Source organism: Cydia splendana, chromosome 11 (assembly GCF_910591565.1).
Source record: "Cydia splendana chromosome 11, ilCydSple1.2, whole genome shotgun sequence".
Classification (NCBI taxonomy): Eukaryota; Metazoa; Arthropoda; class Insecta; order Lepidoptera; family Tortricidae; genus Cydia; species Cydia splendana.
The window spans coordinates 3,603,992-3,627,803 of NC_085970.1; the positions used below are offsets into that span (position 1 = coordinate 3,603,992).

General features: G+C 39.4%; 2 protein-coding genes across 2 annotated transcripts in view; both read left to right on the top strand.

Moving 5' to 3' along the window:
- Nucleotides 1-156: 156 nt before the first annotated feature.
- On the top strand, nucleotides 157-10,187 carry LOC134794732 (GPI mannosyltransferase 3). Its single transcript, XM_063766515.1, has 10 exons — nucleotides 157-201; nucleotides 559-839; nucleotides 1,149-1,374; nucleotides 3,596-3,743; nucleotides 4,588-4,716; nucleotides 5,411-5,563; nucleotides 6,522-6,623; nucleotides 7,669-7,848; nucleotides 8,854-9,085; nucleotides 10,077-10,187. Exons 2-10 carry the CDS (start codon nucleotides 567-569, stop codon nucleotides 10,155-10,157), a joined length of 1,524 nt encoding a protein of 507 aa, XP_063622585.1. The 5' UTR covers nucleotides 157-201; nucleotides 559-566; the 3' UTR covers nucleotides 10,158-10,187.
- Nucleotides 10,188-15,269: 5,082 nt separating this feature from the next.
- LOC134795197 (hemicentin-1-like) overlaps nucleotides 15,270-23,812 on the top strand; it is a 40,106-nt gene continuing 31,563 nt past the window's right edge. Inside the window, exons 1-6 of the mRNA XM_063767027.1 lie at nucleotides 15,270-15,492; nucleotides 16,485-16,714; nucleotides 17,840-17,962; nucleotides 18,688-18,777; nucleotides 19,200-19,340; nucleotides 19,855-20,020. Of these exons, the coding sequence (XP_063623097.1) occupies nucleotides 15,270-15,492; nucleotides 16,485-16,714; nucleotides 17,840-17,962; nucleotides 18,688-18,777; nucleotides 19,200-19,340; nucleotides 19,855-20,020 (973 nt within the window). The remainder of the gene's footprint in view (nucleotides 15,493-16,484; nucleotides 16,715-17,839; nucleotides 17,963-18,687; nucleotides 18,778-19,199; nucleotides 19,341-19,854; nucleotides 20,021-23,812) is intronic.

Here is a 23,812-nt window from a genome sequence, read left to right on the forward strand (position 1 = left end):
AAATTATTATTATTGCTTGAATTGATCATTCCGAATAAGGAAGATTTCCCTATTTAAAAATATTTTATTGTTTTCATTAGTCTAACACAATGATTTAAGTTGAAATCACGGAGAGAAATATATGAAAACCGGAAGGGGCAGAAAAAACCGGTAAGCTTTATTTATACAACACTACTACGCGGCGGCGGGCTTGTTATTGAGGTTAGTGAAATTTTTGCGATATTTTGTTTTTCTATGGAAATGTCAACAAATAACAAACGTTTTTTGGTCTTAATATGACTTATAAATAATATTCAATCATTAGACACCAAGAAATTATTATCATTCATTCATTTCCAGCGATAATCCTAGGGACGCGTTAGTTGACACTTTTTTCTATAAAGTTTGTTTCGCTTGATAAACTCGACAACTTTAAGGTTTCCAATTAGATAGTTGCTCTAGTTTTCCCAAATGTAATTGTAACTTAAGTCACGCTGATATAAACTGGAATTATATTAAGAATCGAGCACATTACAGCTGTCTATTTATAGCATATCACATGTAACCTCTATCTTTTAGGCGGGAGAATGGCTCTGCCCTTCAGTGCTAAGGGTTTGAGGCCCTCGCAGGTGGTCTGCGCTATAGTTTTCGTGAGGATCCTGTCCGTATTCCTGGTACAGACTTGGTATGTGCCGGACGAGTATTGGCAAACCCTGGAAGTGGCCCATAAGCAAGCATTTGGGTATGGAGCGCTGACATGGGAGTGGCAGAAGGGGATAAGAAGCTACCTGTATCCTAGTGTTGTGGCGGTATTGTACACTATTTTGAAGTATACTGGACTGGATTATCCCGAGGCTGTGGTAAGTGTTTGTTTATTACTGATAAGACATTATTATGATTAGATTAGCAATTTTGAGGCTCACCAATCTCACCATGTGTTTGTATTTATTATTTAAGGAAAAAAACAATATATCACCTCATTTACGGCATTTTGTGACAAATGCATGTCAGTATTGGTTGGAATGTATGGTAAAAGTAGGTTTTTTGGCACCATGAAATAACTTTTGAGACATAAATTAATTTTCTAAGTTGTCTGAACCTTAGGCCAAGTAACTCCCATCTGGAAAAATATGTTGAAAAATTGTATTGTAATCTATTTTTATTTCCAGGTCATTCTACCCCGCATCCTCCAAGCATTGCTAAGCTCCGCAGCCGACTACAGCTTCTACAAATGGACCGGCGGCCGCAAATGGTCCCTATTCCTGATCCTGACATCTTGGTTCTGGTTCTACACGTCCGGCCGCACCCTGCTACAGACTGTGGAGACTGCACTGGTTGTCATAGCTCTGTCTAAGTTCCCGTTCAAGGATGGAAGATTGGGCTATTATGAGAAAGGTACTATTTTTATTGTTTGGCTTTCTGACTGCGTTAAACCTATTTTTTTTTTAAAACATTACCCAATTTGCACTATCTAGGGCAGGGGTCTTCAAACTTTTTTAGTTGAGGGCCATATTGCGCCTCAGGAACATTCGCGCGGGCCACCGTCGCCGCCGGGGGAGGGTGTCTGGTTGCTACTGTTAGGAACAGTTCCACTCTCAATGAATGCTTGCCGGGAATGCGGGCCGGGGTTTGGAGACCCCTGATCTAGGGGACACATGCAACATTTATCTCCTAACCTTATGCTTATTGTATAGTTACAAATTGCTAATGCAAAACCCGGTCTCCAGAGCAGTGGCTGAGGATGCAGGGATAACAGGGGCCTATTTACCGTAGGGCCATCGGGGCCATGGCCACCCTCAACTGGCTTAAGGAGCCATTTGAGGGTAGATTTTGTTTACTTTTATTTAAATACCTAAAGATACAGACGGTAATCGGGTTTTTAAAGTTCGTAATGATGTAAAAATGTAATAAAATAGTTCATTAAGAGCTCTGCATTTCGAGATTTAAATCTCATTTTCCGAAAAGGTGACTAGACAAAACATGCTCTTTACATGTTAACACAAGTGAAAGATTTGTATTGTATAACAGAAAGTGCTAATTAGTTGGCACTTGAGAGATTCATAAATTAGCAATGCAAATAAGGTCTGTTGACTTTGTTGTACTCGTACAGAGCAGGGTCAGGACCCTCGGGGCTATTATCTGTTATGGGTAGAACACTTAGAACTGAGTGAATGGGTTTTCATCCTGTAGAGAAATTCTTGAGTCTTGTTTAAATTCGCATCACACATCTGGAGTTCTAGCATAATTGCGTTCTCGCGCGCGAGTCCATTCTTGACGTCGCGCTAGATGTATGGAATCGCGCGCGAGAACGCAACTCATGCAAGCAGGTCTGTTACTGTGGTTTGCAGCGTTGACTGGGATGACCTATAATCACAAGTCATAACATAAGTGTACATACATACACTTTATACTTGGTGATACTTTCTACTGAGTGGTGGTGTTCTGTACTGATTAGGTTGACTAGGTAGGTATTTGCATATAGTCAGCACGAGAGAAGTAGATGTACAGGTGTTTAAAATTATCTGTGTTTGAACACAACTTTGTTGTACAGACATCAAGAGTGTATGCCCCTCTAGCTTCTTTTGATACTAACTATACATAATCAAATCAGTTGATCCACTTACCGCGGCAGGAATTATGGCGTCAGCAATGTCGGGAATAATATTGTTAGTATTGTAAGAAATGTATTTTGTAATAACTAAATTTTATCTGGATTTCCTCATTTAGGGCAGACGTTTTTAGGGTTCCGTACCCAAAGGGTAAAAACGTGACCCTATCACTAAGATTCCGCTGTCCGTCTGTCTGTCACCAGGCTGTAATTCATGAACCGTGATAGCTAGACAGTTGAAATTTTCACAGATGATGTATTTCTGTTGCCGCTATAACAACAAATACTAAAAACAAAATAGAAATAAATATTTAAGTGAGGCTCCCATACAACAAACGTGATATTTTGCCGTTTTCTGTGTAATGGTACGGAACCCTACGTGCGCGAGTCCGACTCGCACTTGGCCGGTTTTTTAGACCATGTCTAAGAAATGCAAATGTTCGCAATAGCAAGTGGCCTCAGTGCTGCTTTAATCCTTTGTACGCTCGAGGGAATGCTGCATGCCCCGCCGAACGCGTCGCTGGTCGCTCGCCTCTGAGCGAGCTACGCGCTGCGAGCTTAGCCGATAACATTGGAAAACCCGTATGTAGTGAAAAACGCCTAAAAACAGAAAACCCGCCTAGCCTAGGTCATGGCACTGGAAGAGAATTTCTTAGCTGTCCGTTGGTCAACCTTAGGTCTTAGCAATAAAGTTTACGAATTATCAGGAAACAATGTTTGTGATGGTGCAAAGCACAGACAAGACATCCTCCAGACTGAGTAATTGAGCATAGTAGCGCTACCCCCTCTGCCACAAAAATACGGTAGTTTTACTCCATTTTCGAGTCAAAGTGTCTTTGTGTGACGTCCGTGTCTTTGAACGGATCAATCACGACACGGGACTCGCTCACCTCGTCCCCCGAACCCCAGTATTTTTGGCAGCATCGGTTTCATTAAATAATTGCTCTAAACTCGGTCTAGAGGATTCCTAGTCTATGGTGCAAAGTTATAATAGTTGTAATATTTCAGAAAACAACTCATGGCTGTGGTTGGCTTGCCTCAGCGTGTTTCTTCGACCGACGTCCGCGGCGCTGTGGGCCGTGCTTGGCGCCTACAATCTGTTCACCACCAACCAAGGGCGTCTCCGACTATTAACTCGCACATACATACCTATTGCGTAAGGAAACCTTTATATTTATGTTTAATCATCTTAGTGCCACTTGCACCATCCCACTAACCCGGGGTTAAGCGGTTAAACAACTCATGGCTGTGGTTGGCTTGCCTCAGCGTGTTCCTCCGACTCCGACCGACGTCCGCGGCGCTGTGGGCCGTGCTCGGCGCCTACAATCTGTTCACCACCAACCAAGGGCGTTTGCGACTATTAACTCGCACATACATACCTATTGCGTAAGGAAAGATTTATATTTATGTTTAATCATCTTAAAAGAGCAGATTAATTTTTATAGGCGAGTAAATTATCCCTTCATTTCACGCACGTTTCCTTGCGCGTTGAGGGAAGTGCCAAACAGGCTCCTCAGACATTGTCCCCGTTGTCTCGGAGAAAAATGGCTAAAATTTGACATCAAGCTAGCTGTTTTTTGAACTACCCGCACACTTGGTCTTTCTTATTAACTTAATTTTAGGTGATTAGTCCCGTTTTAGTAAATAATCATTATTTTTGAGTCCTTTTTGTCATATCACAAGTTTTTTGGTCAATCATTTCATTTTTAGGGTTCCATACCCAAAGGGTAAAAATCTGTCTGTCTGTCATCAGGCTGTATCTCATGAACCGTGATAGCTAGACAGTTGATATTTTCATAGATTATGTATTTCTGTTGTCGCTATAACAACAAATACTAAAAACAGAATATAATAAATATTTAAGCGGGGCTCGTGCCCATACAACAAACGTGATTTTTTTGCCGTTTTTTGCGTAATTGTACGGAGCCCTTCGTGCGCGAGTCCGACTCGCACTTGGCCGGTTTTTGATACACTTGCCTCACGATGACGTTTGATTGCAGCCTCGCCACCGCCGGTCCTCTGATCGCCCTGGACTCGTACTTCCACGGCGGTTTGATTGTGACCCCCTGGGAGTTCTTCCGCTTCAACGTGCTACACGACATCGCTTCCTTCTACGGGAAGCACCCGTGGTAAGTAGATAAATCATTTACATTTTCTGATAAATTAGTATTGCGCCATAGGGAATTGTGGTGTATGTACACCCATCTTTATTGTACAGAACGATCAGAGGCGCGATGCAATTTCCTCGCGCACAAAACGGCCAGTGTAGACGTGCCTCGGCCCGTGTGGACCCGGCTATTGCCTATATGTTGTATACCAAGCTTTATACTTACTCTAAGCTCTATGCCCTGACTCGCTCTCGTCTAAATATGGCGTACCAGCAGGTACGTGCTAATGCACTATTAACTATAGGTATTAATGTTCTATGCGTCAAATATTTAAGATTTCAGACTTCTTCTTTCTCGCGTTATGCCGGCATTTTGCCTCGGCTCATGGGAGCCTGGGGTCCGCTTGACAACGAATCCCAAGAATTGATGTAGGCACTAGTTTTTACGGAAGTGACTGCCATCTGACCTTCCAACCCAGAGGGGAAACTAGGCCTTATTGGGATTAGCCCGGTTTCCTCACGATGTTTTCCTTCACCCAAAAACGACTGCTAAATATCAACAAGTTCCGAAAAACTCATTGGTACGAGCCGGGGTTTGAACCCGCGACCTCCGGATTGAAAGTTGCATGTTCTTACCGCTAGGCCACCAGCGCTTTTAAGGTTAAGATTTCAGAGTATCTATGCCTAAATCGCGACACTATGTTTATTTGTTCCAGGCACTGGTACCTCTCCCAAGGCCTCCCAGCGGTCCTCGGCATCAACCTGATTCCCGTTCTACTGGCAATATACTCCGTCCTCCGTCGCCCTAAAGAGAATAAAACTGGCCTACTGCTCCTAACTGCGGTCGCACTACATGTAGCATTGTACAGGTGAGAATGAACTCTAATTCTATAGGCATAAAGTGTAAAAATGATTTAGCAATGCTGGTTTGATCGCTCGCAACAGCGGTTTTAGATATCAACCTGATACCAGTTACTCTAGAGCAGCGGTCGGCAACAAGCGGCCCGCGGGCCGCATGCGGCACGCGAACCTCTCGCTTGCGGCCCGTGAGCCTCCCTGGTTATTTTGTATGTAATATTGACAAACGACAATGCCTGCTAAAGTCACAAATATTACCAAAGTGCGGCCCGCGTCAACTTCGTTAACTACTATGTGGCCCTTGGCTGCTAAAAGGTTGCCGACCGCTGCTCTAGAGAGAACAAAACGGGCCTACTGCTCCTAACTGCCGTCGCACTACATGTAGCATTGTACAGGTGAAAATGCACTTTATTATGATGAATATTAGGTGACGTTGACTTTAAAAAAATTAAACCTTTTTAACATTTACTTAAAAAAACGAAATTAACCTTTTGAACACCAAACGGCGCATCCATTTGCCGTGCCACTGACGCCACGGGGGTATAATTTAGTTTTGTGAATAAATAATGCCAACCTAAAAGTGGAGTGTTGTTCAGTGGATTTTCATCAAAAAACGATCGACGTCAAATGCCGTCTTTGGCGTCGTTGTCACGATTTTGCGTTGACGTCAATTGCCGTCTGTGGCGTTCAAAAGGTTAAGTGCCTCTTACGGCCTAGAACAGGGGTCTCCAAACCCCGGCCCGCGACACGTTCCAATCCGACCCGCTGGGTTCAGCATTCATTGAGAGTGGAACTGTTTCTAACAGCAGCAACCAGACCTCCCCCGGCGCAAAAACCGGTGGCCCGCGCGAAAGTTTCTCAGGCGCAATATGGCCCTCAGGTAAAAAAGTTTGGAGACTCCTGGCCTAGAAGAATCAGTGAAAGTATCATCATTTTACGTAACACTTAATTACTCAATAATATTTTCAGTTTCATCGCCCACAAGGAGTTCCGGTTCGTCCTGCCGCTGCTGCCGATCCTGCTGTATTTGGCCCAAGACGTCATCGCGCCGTGGAGTAGGAAAGCCAAGAAGTAAGTTACATTCACCAATCACTACACCTTAGGGGTTGTGCACAAATCACGCGAGGTGTTTTCGGCTACTTTTTGACCCCCCTCCCCTTTGGTGATATTTGGTGAGTTTTTTGGCTACCCCCCTCCCCCCACACAACCTCACGTGTATTTTTTTTAATTTTTTTCATTCGACCACAGAATAAATAATAGTACTACAATACAGAAAAGAAACTTCCTACAAAGCCGAAGTTTGACAGCGGTTCAGGGTCGAATCATGCTGTCCCTTTCTAATATATGACACTATCCCTTTCGGCTATTTAGGGTTGTGAAAATTCAAGTCAAGTCGTATCTGTGGTCGTGCACGCAATGGGACGTCAAGGTGTGTCAACCCTAATAATTGCTCGGAGCAATGCTGAACCGAACGGAGCCGAGTTTGTCAGAAGGGAGGAGTTTCGCACCCCTGATTCGACCTAATTTTAAGATTAATAGTATTGTATATAGAAAATCTTGTTTATTTTCTATTTTCGTAAAATAGACTCGCTATTTTGAAATGCAGAGTGAAGATTTATGATTAACGTGTGCAACGAAACCGAGAAAAAGTATGTACTCATATGGTAGGTTTTTTTTCTTAGTTTCGTTCACTGTAGAAAAATACACGTGAGGTTTCCTTATACCCCCCCTCCCTCAACGTGATCTATCGTGATTTTTTCGTGACTCCCCCTCCCCCTATCAACTTCGCGTGATTTGTGCACAAGCTTATAAAACAAAGTCCCCCGCCGCGTCTGTTTGTATGTATGTTCGCGATAAACTCAAAAACTACTAAACGGATTTTTGTGCGGTTTTCACCTATCAGTAGAGCGATTCTTGAGAAAGGTTTAGGTGTATAATTTGTTAAGATTTTCTGTAACCCGTTTACGCGAAGAACAAACTCATTGCTACTCATTGTTACTGCCATTCGGATACCTTGGCCATTAAATAGCCCTGTGACTGACCTTGGTTAAGTAATTAAAAAAAATACTGGAATAGATGGTGACCACATTTTCTCAAGTGTAATCCTGTCTTCCAGATGGCAACTATACCTCGTCGCCCTGGCCATCCTCATCGGCAACGCCGTGCCCGCGCTATACTTCGGCATCGTGCACCAGAGCGGCACGCTCAAGGTGATGCCGCTGCTGCGAGACTCCTTGCCTAACAACCGCTCCTCCGTGCTCTTCATGATGCCTTGCCACTCCACGCCTCTATACAGGTACAACCATACTTCATCTATTGTACAGTCAGCAGCAGAAGTTGCTAAGCGGGCGAGGTGTTCAAAATGATCTTGACGCGACTTTATTGTTTAGAGAATAAGAGCGTGTCAAGGTAATTTTGAACACCTCGCCCGCTTAGCAACATCAAACATCAAACATCAACATTTATTCAGCAAATAGGCCACAAGGGCACTTTTACACGTCATCATTAAATTTACATACAAGCAAAAATAATAACATCAACAATTTTATAAAATAAAGCTAACAATTTAATCTAACGTATTATTACAATTACTAAGAGATGTATATGGTCTCTTAATGTCGAATTACATAAAAAATACAGATACAAAACACAAAAAAAATCTATAATATTTAGAGGTGTAAATGTCTCTAGGTGTCAGAACTATGGTGACACAACTTCTACTGCTGACTGTACCATCGGCCACACAACTGTCCATTGGTGGACCTTATTACAAAAGGCGTAAGGTCCACCGATGGGCAGTTAATAGTGTTGCGGTTTGTACTAGATCAAGGGTCTCCAAACTTTGACACAAGGACTAAGGCTGGGACCTCATTTTATAAAGCTACAAGTCTACAAATGTAAAACGATGTTCACCACGCGCTTGGCCCATTGCAAAGGGTGTTTTTAAGGTTCCGTACCTCAAAAGGAAAAAAACGGAACCCTTATAGGATCACTTGCGTCTGTCTGTCTGTCTGTCCGACCATTCCTCCCCCTTTATCTCCGAAATTACTGGGTCTAAAACTTTGAAAAAAATACACAAAATAAATCACAGGAAAACCTATTAGAAATATGTAGTCAAGCGTGAGTCGGACTTAATTACCTAGTTTTTGATCCAACCCCTACGGGTTTTTTAGACATTTCATTCAGTGTATGTATTCATATCATAAGTAAATTAAATATCTAACTTAAATAATAAAGATCTGTATCTTTTAGCTTTACTTAACCTTTAAAACAAGCTCTATATCTAAGAACTTTTTTTCAGTCACCTCCACGTAAACATCACAGCCCGCTACCTGAACTGCGACCCGCCCATAGGCAAAACCGGCGACACCTACGAATCGGAAGCCTTCTTCCACAACCCCCAGGCTTGGTGGCGTAGAGAATACAACAGCAGGCAACCGCCTACTTTTGTAGTTCTTTTTGACGTGCTGAAGGGCAGAGTCGAGAGTTTGCTGGCTGGATATAGACAGATATATGAACTGCCCCATACACAGGTACGCTATATTATGACATTTTGTTATGGTTAAGACTCGAGTCAGCGTCGAAGTATTCTTCCACAACCCTCAAGCTTGGTAGCGCAGGGAACACAACAGCAGGCAACCGTCTAATTTCGTCGTGTTACTCGTGTTGTTTGACGTGCTGAAGGGCAGAGTCGAGAGTTTTCTGGCTGGATATAGACAGATATATGAACTGCCCCATACACAGGTACGCTATATTATGACATTTTGTTATGGTTAAGACTCAGCGTCAGCGTCAAAGTATTCTTCCACAACCCTCAAGCTTGGTAGCGCAGGGAATACAACAGCAGGCAACCGTCTAATTTCGTCGTGTTGTTTGATGATAAGTTATACATATTATGACATTATCCAACTCGTTATGATAAACACTCGAGTCGAGTCTGACTTGTCGAAGTATTGTGGCGCATGCAGATAATACAGAAACAGATTATCCTACAGAAATAGTACTTAACGTTTGCTGTATTTATGGAAAGGGTTCAGAGTGTGTTTATTTGCGTTTTATGCAGAACTGCGTAAAAAATTAAAAAATAAATATTTTCAATTATTTTTAACTCTGAAATGGATTCAAAAACTCATAACACGTGTATGAAATAAAGATACTGACAAGTATACGAAATAGCGACAAACCTATCTTTATTCTTTTTTAAATCGACTATAATTTATCTTTATTATGTCAAGAAATGAGAAATTCGTCAATCATTCTAGTGACCGTGCGCGTTGGAGGGTCTGCCATCTTGTAGCCTGAATCGGAAACATATGTGCACATGTACATTGCCAAAGCAAGTGCTACTATCTACCGTTCTCGTCGGTACGTTTCCTTGTGCATAGTAGGTTCTGCCACCTTGTGGGCTACATCGGAAGCATAACGACACTTTTACGCCTCGCGCCAAAATGTGACGGCTCCTATGCTGCCCCCTATAGTTCATGCACGGGGCCTTTTGTCATTCTAATAACTCCTTTATTTCAGTTCCCCGAAGGCGAGGTGAGCGCGAACGTGCTGGTGTACCAGAGGAACGACCGGCCGAAGCCCGTCGACGACACCGTCTAACGTCCGTTAATACATCTTAACTACCTATTACAATAGTAGCCTGTGGAAACGGCCTTCACAAGACATTCTTATGAAATATTGAAGATTTGTATGACCTTGACATTTTTTTTGTATTTTAGAGTAATTGATTTGAGTCAATCGGTCCTCGCTAGAGATACGGGCGGCCGTTTGCTCTTTGTTTCAGTAAGAGCTGATTTGGTAGTGGATTGCGGTGTCTGTTTAGTGGTTTTGGGCAGGTTCCCACAATTACCTTAGGCCAGTGGTTCCTAACCTTTACCAAATACCAGTTTTACCCCCACGGGGGTAATTACCCCCAGGTTAGGAACCACTGCCTTAGGCCTTATTTACCCTGACATTAGGCGAGATGTCCGTTCTGCGTTTTTCATAAGCCGTTAGCACGCATTTGTGTTTGGACTATTAGGTGATTGAAAAACGTAATTTACGAAAAACGTGATATGCCTCCAGTGACCGAGGCAGGATTCGAACCAGCGTCCAAAATTTACGCGATTCACCAATTTCACCATCCTCCTTCTAATAGACGGTATAATTATGTTAAAAGACATGAATTTTTACACTAATTTATTTCTAAGCTTAATGAAATAATGACATATACAATTGTAAGTACTATATCTGAAAAATAATTGTGATTTATAATTTTACTATAATAAATTGAAAATTACATTTTGGCAATAAAGAGTAGAAATTAAAAAGTGGCAACCCTGTAGTGTCGTCCCGTTTTCTTATATAAATTGGTTTGAAAGTGACGACACTACAGTGTTGCCACTTTTTAATTTCTACTCTTTATTGCCAAAATGTAATTTTCAATTTATTATTGTAAAATTATAAATCACAATTATTTTTCAGATATAGTACTTACAATTGTAATATTTTATAACCATGTTTTCATGATTTCGTTTCTTAATACATTGGAAAATTTCTTGAGAATTAACTGTTTCCACAGGCATTTCTTTATGACAGGTTCTAAGAAACACGTTGCATTTGAACTCAGTGCCAAGAGTGAGGTATAGATTAATTATTATTAAGATGGACTGTGTGGGAGTTTTGCCCCATCCATTTTGCATTAGAAAAAAATTAGAATCAATGGGGATGTGTACTGGAGACGTGAAGATATTGCTAGATAAATAACTTAAAAAGGATAGTAAGAATTTTGGAAATTGAACCTTATTAGTGTAAATTTAAAGTCGTATTTAGAGACTACTTGACATGTACTTAACCGTTTAAAAATTAACTAAACAAATAAATAGTAGCTCTTAATCTGTTAACCATAAAGCTGATTTTGTATTTTCTTCTGTTTATATTTGTGTTCTGCTGCGACGATCAAAACTGACGCAGTATGTGTCCTATTATTAAGAAATCTTTTCACATCAATTATATTAATTTCTCTTTACACACAGTTTTTGTGTGCGTAAGAGAGAGATAACGAGTAGACCAACGTACAGTTGCCATCAGATATATCGGAGCGGCCGAGATATTCACAAATATCTGAACAAAGCCTCTATTAACAAGGAGAGGGTCTATTAGAGTGCGCGTTCAGATATTTTTGAGCACCACGAAAGCTCCGATGTGTCTGATGGGAACTGTTCGTACGTGCAAATTTTATATTTAGCGATATCAACACTTTCCTGTACCATCCCCTACAATCGTCTCGAAAATGAACTACGTACGTTCTACGTAGTCTAAAATTGTATGTATCGTGTATGTGTTTGTGTAGTGTTTTCTTTCATATTCTGTCCCCCATGACGAGAGAATTGCAAAACGCAAGTACAAATTATGTCTTAATTTACATATTTTACTCACTTGCCAAAGCTAGGAACGTTTTATATAACGACTAACATATCTTGTATGATGTATGCGGGAATTGCGTTTCGTTCTTATGACGATGATGTTTTCTTAGGGCCAATACACACTCGCAAATTTGATTTTAGTGGTATGCACTTAACCGCCAACGTACGGTATTTTGGCGTGCCGCCGCGGTTGTAATCGCAAGTGTGTATGTGGCCTTATATGGAACATATGATTAGTCTTACTTGTGGTATTTTTGATTCGATTTTTAATAACTGCTCTTCATGTAATCGCTAATCGTGTATCGGACATCCTAGGTTACATAAAATATGCTCGATAAAAAATCGAATCAAAATTATTTAATTTGTGTGAGAATGAAATGCAATAACGACTCGACCACCGAATAATAACAATAAAAAAAAATAGACATTATTTTCATATTAAATATAAAATTTATTTGGACATCTTTAATTCGCTTAATATGGCTTTATTTGCAATGGAATTTGGATTATTTTTTTCTTATTTAGATATAGATTTGACTATTTGCCTTGCTCAAATTATAAAGACAAGTAAGTATTTTAAGATCTCTTTAAGCTTGGACATAAATTTTCATAGAATAATCCTCAATTAATAAGTACTTTTGAATGTAATCACAGAAAATCTGGTGGCCCTTTATAACACTTGTAATTTCATTTAAAGTCAATCTGTGTATGAATACGATTGTTTATGAAATGCCCCCATGACCAGGCGTGGCTCACTCCGCGATTTCGTCGCTTTGCAACAGGTAGCTACAAGTACATCCGTTCCACACCAATTTTGGTGGCTAGCCATAAGCCGCGCGTGGCGCTGTTGCCACCTAGCGGCCATATCTGTCCTGATCGTAACAGACGCGTTTTGTGAGTGAGTCTTCTGTATCTAGTACTATTTATTCTGTGCGTTGACTGATTTTATATTCGCTTTTTTTGTTACAATAATTTTGTCTATATTCTATGAACATTTCTGTCCATGTAATGTTGTCTTGTAATAGTAAGGTGCATACAAACTGAAGTATTTCATGTGCATATCAACTTGACTTCAATATTACGATTTAATCTTCTTGAAAAAAATGCTAGTTTTATTTTTATTGTGCAATAATGTTTAAGTAATGCATATAATATAATATATATATATAGTCAGACGTCAACGGAATATCGGAGTTTATTTTAGTTTGTAACATAATATTCTATCCACAGTAATGTAAAATATATTCTGTCAAACAACTTTGTCAGTAGAAAAAGGCGCGAGATCAATTTTTCTTTCAATTAAATTTTTTAGTCCCTACATTTTTTTAATTTGCCACATTTTTCTACTGACGTAAATGGGTTGACCAACTTTAGAAATGCTTCAATATGTACGCACCTTTAGAGTATCCGTTATAAATAAATGCACTTGCCACCTAAGAACTGATGACATCTAATGCCGGCTGTACACATTCGTCGAGAGCGTCTCGCGGAGAGTCTCGGCAACGCTCTGACCCAATCGGAGAAAGGCGAGACGAGAAGGGAGCAGTATGTACACACTGTCTGTCTGTCTCGGGGTCTCTCGACGAGTGTGTACAGCCGGCATAAAACTTTTTAGGTGCAGGCAGTAGCATGTATTATTTATTAAGAACAATATCGAGCAATATTTGTAGGTATTTAGTTTGTTATCTCCTAGTGTAAGTTATAGCAATTGTCTTCTATAGATATGTGAAGTGTGAATTTTTAAATAAAGATTTTATTTTTAATAAGTTCTATTGAGAATAGTTTTACTTTTATAATTCATTATTAAGTTATCAGGTTATCATAGTGTTGGCATTGGTTTGCACTGGTGGTTAGCATTGGCCTGCAATCCCTCTAGGAGAAAGATACTCCAAAATTAAAACTCGGAATGGAGTTACCGTATGGCGCGAGTAGGGTCCAAGGTCCAACCTGAAATAAGCGCCAGTTTCCTGCAGCCAACCTGTCTCCACACATATTGGCTCGCCTTTCCTGTGGGATAAGACAGTGGCAGGGACAGACTCAAAACATTGGAGAAACACAATTTTTATACAGTACAAAACTACGATCGCGGCGTTTTAGTCGAAAAATATGGCCCAGTATCCTTAACCCCATGCATGGTACTTAACACTCCTACTCGTATTTAAGGTTCAAATTAGATTGTTCTTTCGCACAAATGGAAGCAAGTTAACTTTTGGTATAGGTCTCCGGGAGAGAAGGTGAATGATTACATTGATTACTCACACAGCTACACAGAGTACTTATCGCAAAAACAGTATTGAATAGAATGAATGACACAGTGACCAAATGCACCGATAAATTCAAGTAGGTAGGTACAATAATTACCGCGTATAGTGATTTCGGCCAACCTCAATCGATTAACAGGTCAAGGGGCATATAAGATAATTTATTCTTATACCAAATTAGAGCATAATTCGCCAAATTTTTAGCTAATTGATATTTATAATAATGAGACGTTTTATTTGTCTGGGTAACGTATTTATCTTAGGATAGGTCAACAATTTGACCACAATGTCTCCTCCTAGGCCACAGCAGAGTAAGACTCTGCTTAAATCCTTGATTCCCAATCAAAATTTAAAACCTCAACGTCGGTTTTTGGTTTAGCAAATTTAGACCTTTAAGACTGAGTTAATATTGTCCTTCATATTTTTATGGAATTGTATTTATATAATAAAACATTAATTGTACTTATAGAAAGCTGTATGATATCCAAATATAGCTAATGAGGTCAAAAAATACGACGATATGAAGTAGGTCTGTATCTTTAGATATTTAAATAAAAGTAAACGAACAATTTGTACATTTTTGGGTAGTTGTAACATTTATTGGTTAACCAACCAAATACAAAACCACCTGGATCAGTCACTGAACGACTTGTCTTTAACCTACATTATTTGATCATGTAATGTTTTCATCTAGCCTCAACTGGCTTAAGGAGCCATTTGATGGTAGATTTTGTTTACTTTTATTTTAATACCTAAGGATACAGAGTATACACAATTTAAAATGCAGCTCACTGTTTTTGTAGGTATACCTTACCTATATGCGCATGTGCTATGTGCTTCGCCGTCTGAGGCTTGGCGTCTTATTATATTACACTGCGATGCATACGCTGAACTACTATTACTTAACATAAATTAAACTAATAATATTGTTATCTCACAACCTCATCAATCGAAGTAACATTTAAATGAATGTCGCGCGCGTAAAGATAAACTACAGTTATCAGTCCACCGCTAACCGAATGACCGTACCGTCGTGTTGTATCACTATGTACAAAATAGTGCAAATCTCACTACTATTTTCAATAGCACTATCATTTACACTAAGTGTTAAAGATGAGAAGAGTAGTCTAGTGTTTGTGTTCGATACGACGGGATCCATGTATAACGATTTGAAACAGTTGCGGGAGGGTGCGGAGATGATATTGAACACGGCTTTGGAGGAGAGTAGCATTATTGCTGACTTTGTGTTCGTGCCTTTTCATGATCCTGGTAAGTTATTTTTATTCCTAAATACAATAGGTATTTATTTTCAAAAATAAGTACTGAGTCAGTGCTACTGAGAGTATTTTTACCTTACCTTACCTTAGTATTTTTACATACTTTCAGTGCGGTAATAAGTATTTTTTGTTAGTAAGTATATACTTATGTAACTTTTATTATTTATATGCTTTTGGCGTATTCGTCTTTTTGAACGGTACGTGGCTAAAACAGGGGCTTCGATCGAGATGATAAATAAATAAAACAAAGAACATTATAATCTCCAATCCGTGGCTTTTGGATTAGTACCTATGTAGTGGTACATAAGGTCGTATTATTTAAACCCTAAGAATGAAGTGGTCTAAAGTGAAAACCTCAATGTTCACAATAAATAATATATAATCAGTGATACCAAGATTACCAAGGAAACCATTCATCCGGAAGCATATAATTATTAATAACATTACGACCGTGATCCAATTTGGCCCCAGTAAATAACGATAAGACCAAGGAAATAGCTATTTGAACTGGGGAAGTCCCTCTATTTATTACTTATGTACCTACCTATGTTTTTTATTTAGTAAAAAACTGACCCATTTGGATTTTTTAACTAAATTTTACTTAATTTTTAGAGTTCATTACCTAGTTCAATATTCTTACTTAAAATATTGTTGCTTCCGCGTTACAAATTGTACCTGGGTGGATCAACTAAGTCTTTCTTGTTGTTATTTTTTCCCGTCATATAGTACAAATGTAATAATTTTCAGTTGCTCCATTATCGAAAGAGTTTACGACAGTAGAATAATTGTTTTCAATATAAAGGGCTCAACGAGCGACCCACTAGAACGATAAAAAAGGTGATTGATAAATATTATCATATATTTTTCTTAATAACAAACAAAAGACCACACATTTACTCCCCCAATCATCCCTCCCTCATGACTGTTCAGGGATAGGCACTTGTACCTAACCCTTTTTACGGCAAATTTTATTATTCCCAATAGGTGTCGGCCCAGCAACAGTGACCCACAACAAAACCATATTCCATGACGCTCTGAACATCGTCAGAGTATACGGTGGCGGAGATTGCCCTGAGAAGAGTCTAACCGGCCTCCAACTAGCCTTGAACGTCAGTCGATCAAAGTCTTTCGTATATGTGTTCACTGATGCTACAGCACATGATCATAGGTTGGTTGGAAAAGTGCTGGATCTAGTTCAAAGGAAGCAAAGTCAGGTGAGAATGAAAGCGTATTTATAGACTGTGTCGGAGATTGCCCTGAGAAGAGTCTAACCGGCCTCCAACTAGCCTTGAACGTCAGTCGACCAAAGTATTTTGTATATATATTCACTGATGCTACAGCACATGATCATAGGTTGGTTGGAAAAGTGCTGGATCTAGTTCAGAGGAAGCAAAGTCAGGTGAGAATGAAAGCGTATTTATAGACTGTGTCGGAGATTGCCCAGTGAAGAGTCTAACCGGCCTCCAACTAGCCTTGAACGTCAGTCGACCGCGATCTTTTGTATATGTTTTCACCGTTGACATAGATATCTAGGGGACTGGCTTTACGGACAATAATAATGAGGCATGACAGGGGCCAGTACAGCGGTGTGACACCGGTACAACGCGATTGGCTCATGAGTTCGCATCACGCGCGCGATTGGTTGATGAGTTCGCATCACGCGCGCTATTGGTCGCAACTAGTTGCGTTATTAGACTGCACGATTGGCTGGAATTCGTGAGTCACACCGCTAAACTAGTACCATTTTTAGTGCCCGTAAGGCCAGTCCATAGATATATTACGTTAATGGTGTTCACTGATGCTACAGCACATGATCAATAGGCTGGTTGGGAAAGTGCTGGATCTAGTTAGAGGAAGCAGAGTCAGGTAATGTTAGACCAAGCTAAGTTGGCAGCTATTTTGATAGCCCACAGACGGTGCAATTGTTTTTTAAACGTCATAATCTCATAGAAGTTTGACGTTTTAAAAAACACTTGCACCGTCTGCACCACTACACCTTATATTATAAAACAAAGTCCCCCGCCGCGTCTGTCTGTTTGTATGTATGTATGTTCTTGATAAAATCAAAAACTGCTGAACGCATTTTCATGCGGTTTTCACCTATCGAGTGATTCTTGAGGAAGGTTTAGGTTTATCGGCCTGTCAGTTGTTCGGAACTGTCTAAATTTTGTTCTAACTGACAGGCCGATACCGTCCGGCGGACTGTTAATCAGTGGGCCCCTTTAAGGTTTTGTGTAACACGTGCGAAGCCGGGGCGGGTCGCTAGTACCTTTATAGTACCTATATCAAAGCAGTAACATATTTTCGAATGTTGAACATGGCTAAATCCTATCTTCCAGGTAGTGTTTGTATTAACGGGGCACTGCGACGATCTGAAGAAGCCATCTTACCTAGTGTATCCACAGATAGCCGCCGCCAGCTCTGGGCAAGTGTTTTATTTGAAGAAAACTAATGTTCACAAGGTAAGTTTTTGTCTGTTACCTTCCGTGATTATTTCTCACTTGATGGTCTCATCAGAAGATCAGCGCTGGAAGTCCCCAGCATGCTGAGATGGGGCCATTTCGAGACACTTTATTTTTCACTATGTTGTTTCTATAGGACATTATAGGACATTCTTACACAGATTGACTAAGTAACGTCCCACAGTAAGCTCAAGAAGGCGTGTGTTGTGGGTCTATGTGTATATATATATCTATTGTCTGTGTGTTTACGAATAAAAAAACTATTCTATTCTATTCTAGATCAATTCGATTTTAATTACCTGTCGTGAGAGCTCTGGCTGTGAAATAAATACAGCACGATATTAATTAGATCTGTGAGGAAATAACGTCCCTGCTGAAGTTTTCTCGAGGGATATAACATCGCTTTTGTTATCAATCATATAAAACTGTGAAAATTTTAAAAATCTTTATTCGAATAAAATATGGTATAACAAGGTGTTATTGGAAAGATATTCCCGTACAGAAACATATTTTGCTGGTTAATCATGCAAATATTATCTTGAAGCTATGAGTATGCATACTCAGTCTTCATCTATTAGGTAGGTACATTGTTAGTTGTGTGTGTCGATTCGATCCTGTATTTGAATTAGTGATCTGACTTTCTCGTTTATGTTTTATTCTTATATTTCCTCTTTTGTTTTAGAGTTTCTTCTTCTAACTACTCCATTTACTATATCTATTTTCAGGTTTTAGATTTTGTAAGGAGCTCAATCAAAGCCAGATCGGTTAACCTGGGCACAGTGACTAACCCGGCTGGATACAACTACACACGAGAGGTAGGTACGCTAAATGCTCATTTACTATTGTACCTAATAAGTATAATCTCATTAAATATTTTATTTATGTAATAAGATGATGACTGCTTTAGCCTCTCGGAAATAAGAATAAGACTGGATTACCTACTATAAAAACCGTTGTCGCCAAGGATGATTGACCATATTATCTTATTTCCATAGAGATCTTGAGCCCTCGAGTCCCGTTACGATAATTTGAACTTTACAGTTAAGGAAATAATGTCTAAATTACGCTACGATTTTCACTTTTGAAGATAGTGCCATCTAGCGTCATGTAGCCTAGCTCCACCGAAGTTCGGCTACTCCATAACAGATGTCGCAAGTAGCGTTTATGCTTTATCTCATAATTATAAGTAATCATAATATGTTTCATTTTCATAATTCATAATATTTTATGTTTCTAGATACCTGTGGATAGCTCGCTTGACGAAGTCACGGTGTCGGTGTCGGGCTCCAAGCCTAAAATCCAAGTATTCAGCCCCACCGGGGAGCAACTGACAGGCCCACCCAAACTGGTTACCACGTTAGACTTGGCGGAAATTATGGTGAGTTACTTGACTTGTTACTCAAGCGGAAAGTTATGGACATGGGCATATTTTCAGTTCCCATAACCTATTGTGCACAATAGAATGAAATGAATGAAACTTGGTCTTTGACTAAAGGTTAGAAGTCTTAATACGGGTCCATGCTATAGAGCGTAACATGTTAAGTGTCAAATTGGTGGATCGCGTCCGGGACACCTCGCTGCGCTCTAAGATCCAAATGCTTGATGTAGCTCGGAAGGCGACCAAGTTAAAGTGGAAGTGGGCTGGTCACGCCTACGCGTACCAAATGAATAATAATCAGAGTGGCTTGAAAACTTGGATCGTTTGGGGCAGACCACGCGATGGCGATGGCGGGACTCCTTTTTGAAGGCGTGACTTGATCCAGCACAAAACCGATATCAGTAAGTTGGGGCTTTCCCCAACCTTTTGGGCCTATGCCTAGCAATGACACTATAGTTTGCTTTTACCAAAAACGGTGCCCTGTCAAATTTGAAACATTTTTTATTATTTATAGGTGGTGAAAGTCCTGCAGCCTGAGCCTGGGAACTGGTCAATAACTGTGGGCAGCGAAGCGGAGCACTCCGTCAAGGTGGTGGGGCTGTCTAACCTGACCTTCGACCACGGGTTCTCTGTACAGCGACCAGGCTCGCCCGTGGAGACTAGCTACAGGCCGCTACAAGGTGATAAGATAAAATAGTCAGATTCAATGGAGTTGACCGGTCGAAGTATTTAACAAATGCCGCCAGCATATTAGCTTTTGCTCTGTCAATCCCTAGAATTGGCCTGATGACAGTAACAAAGAATGATGGAAATAATGGTTTCAAAGGAACATATATGTTAATATGATTCTAAAAAATGGCCCAATCTCAGTATAAACATTAGGATTCTTAAATATATTCAATAAAATAAAAGTGCAAAATTCTCCAATCAGCCATTTTGACTGAAACGCCAATTAGAAGCGAGCTAGTATTTCTTAGAGCAGCATAGACATCCTCATTGACCGTAATCCATACATCCTCACCAGAGTTTGGAGGTACAAAAAAAATATTATTTCGCCACTAAACATTTATTACGTCCAAAACATATTATTACACGATGTAAAGTAAATATTTATTTGTTATTACATAAATAAAATGCTAAATAAATACATTTCACCAAAAAACTTTTTTAATTATTTGGCTGAATGGAACTATCATTGCCATGTTGGCTGTCGTAACCAGAAAAAATGAAAAATTAAAAAGTAAAACCGGCTCTCGGTGAATTTCACTCAACATGTATCTAAATAATTCATCTTAAATTGCAACCGCGTGAGAGTTTTTGTACAAAATGAGTTATTGTGATAAATTTTTGTAATGTATTATCATCCCTAATCGTAATATATGGTGCTGAATTAACAATATCATTCGGATTCAAGGGAAATTCGTAATTGTGAGTATGTAAACAATGTCTACCACCCTACCACCATCTAATTTATGACGTCACAAATGGCGTGCGAGGCGTTTACGCGCGAGGTTTAAACTAGCTATAATAAAATGCATTTATTTATGTTAAATCTTATGAGTATAGCTGAAATATTGTGTTTTTCGGAACCGGAAGTGTACCGACAATATTAAAAGAGATTTCAAAATTTCTCATCAGGCCAATTGTGTCAAATTCTTGTTTTTTATTTATTTTATGGCCTGGACTTCTAAGCCAAATCTCATTGAACAAACCTAGAGAAAGAGGCAAATGTAATAGGCGGAGCGCCGGGGTGGAAGGGTGATTCAGTAAACACAGTATACAGGTTAACAGATGTATTGTCTTCCAGCTTGTACACTCTAATCCTCACAATACTTACTATTCTATCATTATATATAATTATTCTACGTGACAGAAGAGGCAATCCCTTATCGAGTGGAGGCGCAAGATCTACATTAAATGTGCTGATCACTCAATATGCACAGACGTGCTAATATGAGTGTCTGCCTATCGCACCTCCCCTGAAAAGGTAGGGGTTCCCTCCCCTGAAAAGAACACTATTGGTGATACAAATTTTACTCTATTCCTATGTACTAAATAATCTGTATTATTTTTAATTACCTTTAAATTTGAACCTATAATGTCTTTTATTTTATATGGTCCTAAATATAGGTCATTTAATTTATTGTAACATTCATTCTTAATCAATACTAAATCACCTATCTTAAAATTAACAATGTTTGACTTATAATATTTAATATGTTACCTACATACTTTGATTTAAAAAACTATTTCTAACACAAACATTGCATTTCACACTTAATATTTCACATTTCAAAGTTATAATATACTTGTCTTACATCCTGCTTTATCCAAGTCCAAGTAATCTAAAAAAATATTTTCAAAAGATGTTGTAGCTGTGATAGGTAGCTATAATTATAAAAATATTATCTCGCGTTTGTCTACTGCTAAACTTCTGCGTTTTATATAATCCAGTTTTTCCAATAATACTCGTGCTTCTAGATACCGTCAATCCGTTTAGTACTACCAGCATGTCCACTAGTTAGTAACAATAATAATCCTTTAGTATAACTTCTATCATTTCCCGCTCGGTAATTTTCGTTAACAACGAAATAATTCATATATAACCTAGGTAATTCATCTTGTCCCACGCGAAAGACCTTACTTAGTTCACCTCGTAACATCCTTTTTATTTTAGCTCATTTTTAATGTATAACAATTCTATTATATTTAACCTTTTCCACAATGAGCCATAACCTTAATGTCTGCATTGGGACCTTCCCATAACATAATCAAGTCTCGTAACGATACGTCTAAGCGTGCCTTCGTTCATGGAGAATCTTGATTCATATAAATTGTAGAGCTTACACAACAACATTATCCCTATCATTTTTATAGCATAATCAAGTCTCGTAACGATACGTCTAAGCATGCCTTCGTTAATAGAGAATCTTGATTCATATAAATTGTAGAGCTCACACAAACAACATTATCCGTATCATTTTTACAGGTCCGCTATTCCGCATCTTCCATCAATCTCGTCATTATTTACTCGAGCAAATTATTAATTCTGTATTTTAATAGTTTAGTTTTTTAATATCTACTACTCTAGGCTGGTCAAGCTCCAAAGACGTAGTACCAGAGTGTCGTGTCCAGTTTATTTGTTTAAGTACAATCCGTTAGAATCCTAAACTAGCAACTCTTAACTCATATCTGATAAATTCCTCATTTGAACAAGTTACCACTACGTGATTACTAGTATTATAAGACCACATATTTACATAATCTTCGTTAGACACGAAAAAAAAACAAATTCATTACGTTTGTCATCTAAGTCACGTGCTGAATAACATTGACATTACACTATCCGTCTGACCTACAGAAACTGTCCGATTTTTGCCTACTCGCGAAAATACACCCCCGTTCTCGACCTTGCTGACTCGCACTAATCGTACCACGATTATAGTTTGAGTGTGCAAAAAAATAAATTCGTTACAATCATTTTTACAATGCAAAGAAAGAAGCGTCTTTACATAAAAATCGGTAATTTTCGATACCATATCCGTCCTTCTCCTGAATCTCTAATCGTAAATACTCAAATCTCTCTACCGTTTTTAACGCGACTATTAAAATCCACAGCTGCAATTTCTTTACAATTATCTTTAACTAATAAATACACTTATCTCTTGTCAATAACTTATTTCTACCTTTATAATACGCAATACTTCTAATAAATCCTCAAAGTTAACTAAGTAGAAAAATAATTCACACAGATAAAAAAAAATACAAAATACGCAAAATACCCTTAAAAATTTCCACCTCGCTCGACGAGACGCTCCCAGCACCCGGCAGCAATGCGTACCCAGACGCGTAGCCTCCATCTCGGACCTCCGTCAGATCCAAATCCAAACCCGCCGAATCCAATGAAGCGATGTTTGATACTGGCCACGGCCACTATTATGACCTCTTTCTTCGGTTTCTGACCACCCATTTTGGTACTGTTGATTACCAATTAATAAGACAAATCACTGGGTAAGTTCGACGCCGCCGACTCGTCCTCAAAGTCCTCCTCACTGTCGTCGTCCATGATGATTTTATACTCGCAGTATCCTCAAGTCCTCACGTGTCACGGTCGCCATGTAATAGGCGGAGCGCCGGGGTGGAAGGGTGATTCAGTAAACACAGTATACAGGTTAACAGATGTATTGTCTTCCAGCTTGTACACTCTAATCCTCACAATACTTACTATTCTATCATTATATATAATTATTCTACGTGACAGAAGAGGCAATCCCTTATCGAGTGGAGGCGCAAGATCTACATTAAATGTGCTGATCACTCAATATGCACAGACGTGCTAATATGAGTGTCTGCCTATCGCACAAACTATGATTGCGCCATCTATGCAACTCCCATGTGATAATGTGGAAATGCCGTTATAATCGACAAATTGTTCACCTCTACACTTTGTCCCTTGCCAAGTTGATGCAGAG